This window comes from Coenobita brevimanus, chromosome 103, assembly GCF_032717465.1.
Source record: "Coenobita brevimanus isolate Jiangsu-jjx chromosome 103, ASM3271746v2, whole genome shotgun sequence".
Lineage (NCBI taxonomy): Eukaryota > Metazoa > Arthropoda > Malacostraca > Decapoda > Coenobitidae > Coenobita > Coenobita brevimanus.
The window spans coordinates 29,833,248-29,845,792 of NC_137056.1; the positions used below are offsets into that span (position 1 = coordinate 29,833,248).

Below are 12,545 nucleotides of genomic sequence, written 5' to 3' on the forward strand. Positions count from 1 at the left end.
ATAGAAGAGAGCAACCAAGCAGAAACAGATTAAGGAATTGTATATTTAAATTCTCCAGTTGGAAATATTGCTTGTAAACTTAATAAAAATGTCTTATGAAAGTAAAAGCACATTAAAATCATCACAGTGAAAGGGTTAATAAAAACTTTGACACTAACTACTGTATTGTGTGTGCTGAAGGATTAAAAGCCCTGAGAGTACAACCAGCGATGAACCATGTCATGTTTTATATCTACATCATTTAAATAAAATAACTTTAATATGGGTGTCATGGCGTAACTGATATTCAACCTGCATTCCTCATTAGAGAGTCTAGTTGGCAATAACACAAAAAACTGATTATCTTGCAGCATCACAAGATGCATAACATTATAAAAAATGGGGAATGGTTTACACAATGACACCATTAAGTTTTAATTATATTGCTCTTACTCCTCTCTGCACAAATAGGCCTTCTCAAAGAGCTCCCCAATCTCCAAGGCTGTGCGTCTCAACCCAACTCCTTGCATGTTGGTGATCAGAGCTACCACCACACCTTCAGGCACTTGAGGACCCTTTTCAGCTTCATAAATTTCATTTCTTTTACCTGAACTTACATTTCTAATATTCCTGGTGTCGTTCTTCCCTTCAGTCACCTTTATTCCTATTTTCTCATTTATTTCTTTACTGCCACTACATTCCGCACTATCCTTTTTTGGCAAGATGAGGAGAAAGCTGCTTGCTCCCACTGCTGCCCCACCATGTCCAGCATAATATTTCGGGTTGCGGCAGAATCCCTTCTTGGCTCCATCATCACACACCTCCCACCCCATTCCATAACCACCATCCATACGCCAATCCTTTTCTGTTCCCTCCACCTGTTGCCAGAGCTCCTTGACTGTTGATGCCTTCAGGTAGCCTGGCAAACCACTACCATCTGTGTAGAGTAAAGTGGTAAGGTCACTGTGTTTACAGTGCAATGCCATTTATGAACAACTCTATCAAAGTAGTCAGTTATTAAATGGGATGGGAATATTCAAAGCAAGAGACTTTGATCTCTTTGAGGACATTAAATTGATGAGAAAGGGGAATCTAATTACAATCTCTTCATACACTCTCATCTGAGAAAATAAAAAAGATAATTACAGACATACATCACATGACTGATCCTGAAAAAGGCAGGGAACAGTTTAGGGATAAGAATTTTGTTGAAAAAGTCTTAACTGCTCATCCACAAGATTCACCAATATACATTCACACACATTCCTACTGATGTTAACATACCAGTCTAGAATATACCGGTAACAGTTCTAGCATTATCAACACCTTCAATTAGTCTGCCAAACCTATCTATCTATCCATCTATCTAATGCCAGACGCCTCAATCCCGTTTGAGGTGGCCACAAACAAATCGCCTCCACGTCGCCCTGTCCCCCGCCATTTCACTGCCCTGCTCCCAACTCACACCCCCCTCTCTCATATACCTCTCCACCCCATCCCTCCATCTCATCCTCGGCCTCCCCCTCCCTCTTCCCCCCTCCACCTTACTCTCATACAGTACACTCTCTTCGTCAGCCTCTCACCCTCCATCCTCTCCACATGGCCAAACCACCTCAGTGTGTTCCTCATAACACTTCCTATCACATCCACATCCACACCACAACGCTCCTTTATATCCTCAATCGTCAGCCAGTCTCTCCATGTGACCCCACAGGCTCCTCTTAAATAAATCATTTCCACTGCTCTCACTCTTGACTTGTGTCCTTCCAACAACGTCCAAGCTTCACTTCCGTACGTTAGAGTTGGTATCACAATACTGTCATGTAGTAACTTTTTCACCTCCATGCTCACTTCCCTGTTTCTTATCACTGCTTTCAAAGAACCAGCAACCTTTCTTCCCTGCTGTACCCTTTCACGCACTTCACCCTCCAAACCTCCATCCTTACTCATCACACTACCCAAGTACTTAAACGTACTCACATTTTCCAATTCCTCACCATCTAACCTCGCTGTACATTCACTGACTTCATCTGTCTCAAAGACCATCACTTTACTCTTCCCTACATTCACCTTTAGGTTCCGTTTCTTACACACTCTCCCAAACTCATCCACCAAGCCTTGCAGCTCCCCTTCGTCTTCACTCAACAACACAGTATCATCTGCAAACAACAGTACAGGGAGTTTCCAAACACTATCCTCTCTCACCAGGGCCACTCCAACATCCACTACCCTACCTTGTACCTCTTTTATTACCCCATCCATGTAGAGATTGAACAACCATGGAGACATGACACATCCCTGTTTCAACCCAACCTTCAAAAAGAAAAATTTACTTATTTCACCATCCACATGCACTGCAGCCTTAGCACCATCATACATACTCTTCACAGCATTCAACAACTTCCCATCTACTCCATATATTAATACTTTCCACAATCCTTGTCTATCCACTCTGTCATATGCTTTCTCCAAATCCATGAAAGTCGCATACAACTTCTTTCCCTTCTCTAGGAACTTTTCCACCAAAGATCTAAGAATGAATATCTGATCTACACAACCTCTTCCCTTCCCAAAGCCTCCCTGTTCTTCTCCATTTAATTCCTCTGTTCTTTCTCTAACTCTGTCAATAAGTATCCTGCCAAACCTGTTAAATTATATGTCCTCATCTTAATATGGTACTGTGAATTATGCAAATTATTGAAATGTCTACAACAGAACTGTACAGTAGAATTTCCTTTTTTTTTTTTTTTTTTTTTTAATAGCTGTTAAGTCCACAGAAAATTACAAAAAATTTGCCAATTAAAGTTCATTTGCTACGTACAGAGTTACCATTTCAAATTCTCAGTTTTACAAAACCAACTGAACAGAAAAATTTGTGATATTTCTGAATATATCTTTACTTATAAAAAAAGACTGTCAGTACAGTGATCCCCTGGTTACAGCACACTTGATTATGGTAATTTTTGTTATCACAGCAAGATGGGAATCTACATTTCAGCCATTACCACGCATTTTTTTAAAACTAAAAAAAACATCGTTAATGTGCACCTGAACTAGTTTCTGCCAACAATGATGGTGCAGTATCTGTGGTTTCTGATGGCTTTAAGGGATTCAAAGATATGGCCCTATCCCAGGCGGTGGAGACCCCCAACTCTCCACGCTATGGCCTAAGAACCCCTTACCTCAAGCCCAGAGCAGGTCTCTCTATGGTACAGTACGTGTTTCTTCCTTACTGAGCCTGTTTCATCACTTTGCCGGTGTGTTTCTGATACTTAACATAACAGTATGTATGTATTTAATTAGTATTAACCCGTCACGTCCCGACCACTTTCGCACCTATGACATCCCCCAGTCCCGACCACTTTTGGAAAAAAAATTTTTTGGCTAAAACTTCCGCTTATGTTGAGAAACAAAGGAAAATCACAAAGAAAGTGCTTACCGTGGTCCGCAACTGGTCAGAACAGGTGAGGTCCCCCGTGCCAGGTATCGTATTCTATCATAGAGGTGTGAGGCGCTCACGTTTTCTATGGTAGGTAATTTTGGGAGAAACAACAAACAACCCCTCTACATTTAGTGAATTTGAACTAATAAACAATAAGAATAACAATATAAAGAATTTCAATGACATATACCTGTATATGAAAAATAAGCATTGTACCTTCGCGCGAGCATAGCGAGTTTGGTCCGATTGGTAAAACGCTATGTGCTAAGTTTCTTGTTTCAGTCAACATATAATTTTTTCTACTTGTATACTACCGTTTCAATACCATTTTACCATTTTGTACTGTATGTAAATGTTTTCAGCTGTTTTCATTCATTACGATGACATGTAGCATAAGTATAGCGCACATATGCTTACTCAGCGCACTTGCTACGACTCGTATTTCAACATACAACATTGTTTTATCACTTTCATAATATTTTCTTCTTTACATTGAACCCTTCCTCCACCACTATAAACGTTTTCAATTATTTAGATTCATTACGAGGGCATTTAGCGGAATGCTAGCACATAATGTCGTAGCAACCACACTCTCTAACACTCGTGTTTCCACTTTTACTTTATTTCTTCAATCACAATATACTTTACCACTTACATTACACCCATTTACACCCTATTCTGCACTATACATATTTACTGACATTATTTATTCAAGTGAGCGTCAGAATATCGCATGAAAATACCCTCACAATGAATGTTTCGACCAACATAATACTCATACACTGACATAGTAATATTCCACTTATATTACACCCGTGTTCACTTGTAGACTCCTATTTACATATTTACGGGCCTTATTTATTCAACTGAGTGTCTGAATATCACATCAAAATACCCTCGTAAGGTATGTTTCCACTTAGAAATTACTCATACACTTACATACTAATATTCCACTTATATTACACCCGTGTTCACTTGTAGACTCCTATTAACATATTTACGGGCCTTATTTATTCCACTGAGCGTCTGAATATCGCATCAATATACCCTCGCAAGGTATGTTTCCACTTAGGTAATATTCATACACTTAACATAATAATTTTCCACTTATATTACACCCGTATTCACTTCCATACTACTACTGTCGAAGAAAAAAAGGCTGGCCGGGTCGCCATTTCCTAAACTTACAATGACCGCATAAACTTTCCCTCCCTCCCCAACTCCCCAGATGGTTCACAAAGTTGTATAGACAACATCAAAACACAATCAAGGAACACTCACCAACATCTGGCTACTTATTTGAAAATAAACCAGTCTTCTTGATCTTGCTAAGACGAGTTGGAACAGAGTCGGCCAGGTGATGAAGCGTACAGGCGAGAATCCTATCCCAGGCGGCACGCAACAATGCCTCTAATTTCTCCACCGTAGAGGTGTCTCTTTCCCTCAACTCCCTCTTCAAGATACCCCACAAGTTCTCTATAGGGTTGAGGTCTGGGCTGTTGCTTGGCCAGTTGGAAATATACTCGACCTCATTAACTTGAAGCCAGTTTTATACTGAATTTGCTCTGTGTGCTGGAGCCCCGTCGTGCTGGAGAATCTCGGTGCCACTGTTTGCGAAACACTCCCCCAAATGTTCCTCCAAGATCTTAAGATACACTTGCTGGTTTACCATAAGATTCTTTTGAAGCACCACTAGCAACCCCTTACCCCCATATCCAAAAACAGCCCATTCCATAAGTGATATAGGGTGTTTTACTGTAAGGGTGCAATACTTGGGGTCATCCTTATTAACACCCTTCCTCACCCACATCTTTCCCTTCGTGTCACTCACAAGTATTTCATAGCAAATGCCTTTCGAGCTTGCCTCTGCTGTTCATTTAAAGCGGGTTTATGACGTGCCGCCACTTTTCTGTAACCGAGACGCCTGTGCAGAGCGCCAGACACTGTTCTAACCGTCACATCACCAAGTAGCTGGGGGTTTTCTTCCTTAAGTTTCCTTGCCGTAAGGGTGGGAGTGACATCCACGCTCCGCTTCAGAACTCTGAGCAAAGTTTCACTTATTTTCGTTGGTCTCCCAGTACTCTTAGCGGGCTTAGGAACAACATTGCTGCCAGATGCATGAAACTTTGCAACCAAGCGACAAACACTTCGCTCACTCACACCAGTTTCATTCACTATATCCTTCGTTTGAAGGCCTAATTCATGACACTGAATCACCCTGACCCTTGTGTCACGATCGAGAGGCTTCCCACTTATGAGGTATGGGTGTCACACGCAATTTTGCAAGGGAAACACCAACAAATTCTCGGAGCGTGGGAGGGTGGCCACCCACTCGCAGTAACGTATTAATTGACACTGAGACACGATGTCTATCACCTATAGTCACTAAGTGATGAGTGAGAGATGGTGGAAAGATGCCATGTAGCCAATTTTCCCTGGGGCATTTTTTTCTTAACCATTACTGCATGGTGCCTAATCAGGAAAAAAAGGCTGGCCGGCCATCTACCCAGCCAGCCTTTTTTTCTTTGACTGTATTTACGGATCTACGGGCCTTATAATTACACTGAGCGTCTGTTTGTCGCATTTATTTCAGAGTATCAGCGTCCTATCGCTTTCACACCTTATCAGAAGTGCAGGAGTGTGTGAAACTCACTGAAACATGGGTGAATACATAGACCCAAGTCACACTGAACGCACTCATAGCAGGTGTCCTTTCTCTGAGTGGTGGGTCTCACGCGGGCATTGCTACACACGTGACACCTGCGCTGGGGCCTAGGTCTATTTGCTTGGGGAGGTATGGGAGTGGGGAAATGGCGGGCGGATAATCTCAGGGGAGGGTGGGCACCTGGGGCTGGCGGGTGCGGTGTTGGGGCCTTTCAACCGCATATCTTGCAACAATCTCTCATGTCAGCTCCCTCACAAACCCTTCAAAGGTTTCCTGAACTCCTGTTGTCATGGCATGAAGGTGGTGGCAATTCAGGGCAGTAATGTCAAGCAAGTGAAAGAATAGTTTTTTGTACCACTTCATCGTGGTCCTGGCACTCTCGACAGTGGATATCATGGAGTCTGACTGGTCCACCAGGCGCATGTTGATATTATAATCACGCACACACTCAGGTTTCCATACATGGTGCCTGTTCTCGCTCCGATAATCTACCGACTCTGTACGGTGCATGAAGGGGCGGTGAACCGTGGACAAGAGGCGGACTTCTCTATTGTGGTTCCACACAGTTGCAAGGATATTGTTTGCCTGGAAGAAGACAACCACATTCCTGTCAAGTTTCCGCCGCACCTTGACCATGTGACGCTGGTTCACCTTGACGGTCCCACATATCCCCGTGTCATGCCTGTGTAGATATCGAGCGAGGAGGGGGCTAGTGTACCAATTGTCAAGGTAAAGGACGTGACCACGATGAAGATAGTCTTCTATCATTGTCTTTACCACTGCTCCCGACAGACCAATACTCCGATCTTCTATTATGTCTGTCTGTGCACCGGTGTACAAGACTATGTCTTACACATACCCAGTCCTGCAGTCACACATAACAAAGATCTTGAACCCAAAACGGTGCCTTTTGCTGGGTATGTACTGCCGAAATGAAATACTGCCTCTCCACAACACAAGACTCTCGTCTATGATGAGGTCTCTATAGGGATAAAATGAGGAACGGAATGTCTGCCTTAGGTGATCAAAAACCAATCTAATTCGCCTCATCTGTGTAATTAGCATTTGCAGGATCAGCTGCATCATAGAAATGGAGGCGGCTTAGAATTTGCTGAAACCGATGACGGCTCATTACTTGGCCAAATATTGGTGTAAGCATAATAGGGTCCCTCGTCCAGTATGCAGGAATTCGGTTCTTTCGTACAATACCCATCAAAAGTACCAAGGCCAAAAACAAAAACATTTCTGCAAGGGAGACTGGGTGATCATAGAGGAATGCCTGCTCCTTGTGCCCTGTCTTTCACTCTCACGCCGCTGGCTGTTAGCGAACCGGTTTGTTTGATCCACTATTTCCTCCACAAAAGCCTCACTGAAGAAAAGGTGGAAAAAATCCAGCCTGGTTGAATTTGGGTGAATACCGGGAGCAATGCATCCAGCACGCCCCTGCTCAGTGAATGGGTGAATGAGGGGAGTAAAATCACTCCCATCCTCCCAATTCCAAGACACAAATTCCTCGTCCCGATCGTGCCCATCCTCGCCTTCATCACGGTGGGGAGGAGATGATGGTGGGGGAGGTTGGGGAGGAGATGATGGTGGGGGAGGTTGGGGAGGAGGAGTGCGTAGGGCTTCCCGACTCGCACTCCTCTTCCCTCTGCCTTTACCCTTCCCCTTTCCCTTACCCTTACAGCCTTGGGGAACATCAGGGGGCTGTGGGGAGGAAGCCCGGGAATATTGGGGAGCATAAGACGTGCTGGGGAGTGGCTCTTCCTCACCTCCCTGCTCCATCACCACACCACATGACTTACCACCCACCCTCACTGCCCCAAGTGATAAGCTCCGCCGCCTCACACCACCACGTGACTCACTCCTGTCACTCTCACTTTCCACACTCCTCCCAACACTTTCCCTTTCACTCCCCACTCCCTCAATGCCACTTCCGCCATCCCCAAACAAAACACTATGGTGGTACCAATCTTAAGTGGCGGTTTAGGTGGGGCACGAACCTCTGTACAGTGATGCCACGTGTTCCATACTCGCTATGTGAACGGCTCTGATATATGTAATAGGCATCACAATAAGATAAACACATAAGAATATATTGGTAATGTGTGTATTATAAAATATGAAAGAACAGTGAACTTATTATGCGTAAAATATTTATACGGCAATACAGAAACGTGGCATAAATATTTTACAGTGTTGCTTAAAAAAAAGTAGTCACTTTTATTGGCTGTTACCGTATTTCTGGGGTTGGTAATAATGTCACAATTATGATTACAAGATAATGTGCAGGAATATAAGTAAAAATATGTCAATTTCTTAGTAAAAAAAAATAATACATTAAACCCTCGTGAGCGGCAACACACACACACACACCCAGTCCGACCTGGTCATCTGTGAGGGATAGAGGAATAGGCCTGTTTGGGGACACCTCTTAAAAAAAAACGCGCCAAGACTTTAACCTCCTGGGTGGTGTGGAAATAGTCAAATTTACAATATGTACATTATAACATAAAAGAAAATAACCAAAATGTATCCTAAAATACCACAGACGAGAGAGAGAGAGAAAGGGGGAGGGGAAGGCAGACCAGGGGCAGTGTTGTGTGCAGCTGAGTGAGAGATGAAGGAAGGGAGGGAAGGAAGGAGAGAGAGAGTGATTGAATGAAAACAAATCATGGCGCCACAACAACGAGGTCATCTGGCGCCATATGTAAAACAATAATATTTTTAAACATAATTAGATATAATAAAAACAAAATAAAGAAATGAAAGCATAAGTTTATAAGTCACTCATAAAAGAAACAAAATTCCCAAGGGTGAAGCACATCTCCCCAAGGAGAGAGAGAGAGAGAGAGAGAGAGAGAGAGAGAGAGAGAGAGAAGGCAGGCAAGGGGCAGTGCTGAGTGCATTGTCAAGCTGAAGGAGAGATGAAGGGAGGGAAGGAAGGAGGGCGAGAATGATTGAATGAAAAGGCACCGTAACACCGAGGTCGTCTGGCGTCATTTGTAAAACAATAATATAATAAAAAACAAAATAAAGAAATGAAAGCACAAGTTTATAAGACATAAAAGAAACAAAATTCCCTAGGGTGATGCACATCCCCCCAGGAGAGAGAGAGAGAGAGAGAGGCATCGCGAGTATGGAAAACGTGGCAACACTGTAAAGAGGTTCGTGCCCCACCCAAACCGCCACTTTAGAATGGTACGACCATAGGCCCATACCTGTTAGAACGATGTGGTGTGCGCTCTGGGCCACGATGAGTAATAACCTCATGGCCGTACCACGTGGCAGCGCGTCCCACGGCTATGTCCTCGTCCTCGTCCTCGTCCTCGTCCTCGAAATCGGGCTCCACGTCACGTAGGGGCTGGCTAGAGGATCTTGCATGTTTTTGTGCACCCTGACTCTCTCCTGCAGCACGATAAGTCACGTAGCGCCGCTTCCTGGGGGACGGGACTTCCTCATCACTGGTGCTGCTTTCCACAACCTCTGGTTGGACATAATCTTTGTCCATCTCCTCGTCATCGAGTGGTGAATCACTATCGCCAGTAAAGGCACCCAGGGCGGCTTGAATTTCGTCCTCCGAGAGACCTCTATGCGCCATGTCTGGGCAGGACCGTTGCTAACAGGTGAGTGACCGAGCCGCAGGTGAGCGCGGGTCGCGCGGGGTTGCTGAGTGTCCCCGCCTGGTGGCAGGTAGGGGAAGGTCATGCGACGCTATGTACCAAAAATCAAGTGCGAAATTTGAAAATTGGGGAAATTATGCAACTTGCAAGTGCAAAACGTACCGGTGCGTCGACGGGACTGGCAAATGCAAAATGTTGCAACATATCCATACGTTGGCGGGACGTCTCGGATTAATTGGTGTATAGGGGAAAATTTGGGTTTATGAGTAGTAGGGTGCACGGTACCAATTACAATAAATCCCATATGTCCTGTGTTTTTGTCATTGTGCACTTTTGTTTCAAGCACTAGGCTCAGTACCAATTATGTGAGATAACGAAGGGATCGCAGTGTGTGTGTGTTTACCTAATTGTGATATACAGGATATGAGCTATGCTCGTGGGGTCCCGTCTCTGTTTCTCAATAAGTCAAATTTTGCTTTAAACTCATTTAAGATTTTAGACTGGACGATCTCTTTGTCCAGGCTATTCCACGGGTCTATGGATCTATAAGGAAAACTATATTTCTTGACATCTTTCCAGCAGCTTAGCTTCTTCAGTTTCATTCCATGTCCTCTTGTCACTCTCTTATCCCACAGAAACAGATCTTCTCTGTCGATTTTATCTATTCCCATCATGGTCCTGAACACTGCAATCATGCTGCCCCTCTCTCTCCTTTCCTCTAAGGAGGGCAAATCCAGCTTTTCCAGCCTCTCTCTGTACGACATCTGCCAGACTGGGGACCATCTTGATTGCTGTTCTTTGTATTCTCTCAGTCTTGTTTATATCTTTCTTTTTGTATGGGGACCACACTACTGCTGCATATTCTAACCTGGGACAGATCATGGCCACTATCAAATTTTTCATCATCTCCTCATATATGTAATGAAATACTACTCTTATGTTGGTCAAGAGTTTATATGTCTCTCTAACTGTCTTGTTAATGTGTTTTTCAGGTGACAAACTATCCTGGACCAGCACTCCCAAATCTTTCTCTTCTCTCGCTTTTGTGACTGGTTCATTACCCATCAAATATATTAGTGATGGCCTCTTGGTACTTTTACCCATTTCCAATATTTTACACTTTTTTGTGTTGAATTTCATTTCCCACATCCAGCTCCAATCATGTATCCTATCCAGATCCTCCTGCAGCATTTTACAGTCCTCCTCAACCTCTACCTTCCTTAAGATCTTTGCATCATCAGCAAACAGACTTGCATAACTCTTCGCTCCATCAACCATATCATTTCCGTAAATCAGGAACATTACTGGAGCCAACACTGAACCCTGTGGGACTCCACTTGTTACTTTCCTCCATCCGGACATCCTGTCCTTTATTTCTGTCCTCATCTGTCTGTCTCTCAAAAAGTCTCTCATCCATTCCAGGAAGTTTCCCTTCAGTCCTCCTGTATGCTCTAATTTCCACATTAGTTTCTTATGGGGTACCTTGTTGAAGGCCTTCTCTAAATCTAAATACACACAGTCCAGCCAACCATTTCGCTCCTGTAGCATGTCAATCGCCCTTGAGTAAAAGTTCAACAAGTTGGAAACACATGACCTTCCATTTCCGAATCCAAACTGACTTACAGCCAAAATATTCATCTCTTCCAGATATTTTATCCATCTATCTTCCAGGATTCTCTCGCACAATTTCGCAACCATGCTGGTTAGAGACTCTGGTCTACAATACAGGGGTTCTTCCTTGTTTCCTCCCTTATAAACTGGTGTCGTATTTGCCCTTTTCCATTCCCAAGGCACTTTACCCTCTTCCAGAGAACATAGAATTAAGCTGTGAATCTTATCAGCCAGTTGCTCTCTGCATTCCTTCAGTACCCAATTAGAGATTCCATCCTGTCCTTGGGCTTTCCTTACATATTGAGTTTCCAGTAATTTATACACTTCCACTTTTGTATCTTTTATCACTACATTTCTAGTCACTCCCTCTCCCTCCGCAAACTCCCTTTCATTAGTGAAAACTGATTGGAAACATTTGTCCATTATTTCAGTTTGCACTGCTGCATCTTTACAGACCTCTCCTTCTACTTTCAGTTAAGTGATTCCTTCCTTTTGTTTCAATTTGCCATTGACAAATCTATAAAATAATTTGGGTTCTTCCATACATCTGTCAATTATACCTTTTTCAAAGTTAATTTCTTCCTCTCTACATATTCTTGTATATTCATTTTTAGTTCTTATATATTCTTTCTTTGTTCTGTTATTACCTCTCTTTCTTCAGTTGGTGCACACCATGCCCCTCTCTTTTTGTGCTGTCATACACCTTCTATTAAACCAATCCTTTTTCCTGTTTTCTATCCCATTACTCTTGCCACATATTTTTCCACTCCCGAATTATTGAGGTCTAGAAAGATATCCCACTTCCTCTGTATCTCTCTTATTTCTCTAAATTTTCTCCAATCCGCATTTTCGAAAAATTTTCTCAATCTTGTAAAATTTGCTTTCCCAAAGTTGTATCTTCCCTGCCTATAAAGTTTGTCTCCTGGCACCACGTTCCCTATTATCGTCTGGAACTCCATGACCACATGATCACTTTTTCCTATAGGACACAGATATCTCAAAGATTCAGTTATGTCAGGTTCTTTGTTTAGAAGTAAATCTACGGTAATCTTCCTGGTGTGTCATCATGTTGGAATCGTGTCTCTTCTTTAACCCACTGCGTCATTACATTATTCATTGCTATATTTAACAGTATAGTGCCCGATGAATCTTCACTGCCTCCTGAGTCCCAGTCCTCCCAGTTCACCTCTTTACAATTAAAATCTATCTATCTATCTATTGCCAG

The 12,545-nt window shown here is 43.1% G+C and overlaps 1 protein-coding gene across 1 annotated transcript in view; it reads right to left on the reverse strand.

The window, feature by feature from the left end:
- Positions 1-428: 428 nt before the first annotated feature.
- Positions 429-12,545, reverse strand: part of LOC145415661 (serine beta-lactamase-like protein LACTB, mitochondrial) — a 235,181-nt gene continuing 223,064 nt past the window's right edge. The window contains exon 8 of the mRNA XM_080284877.1: positions 429-916. Within this exon, the coding sequence (XP_080141003.1) occupies positions 429-916 (488 nt within the window). The remainder of the gene's footprint in view (positions 917-12,545) is intronic.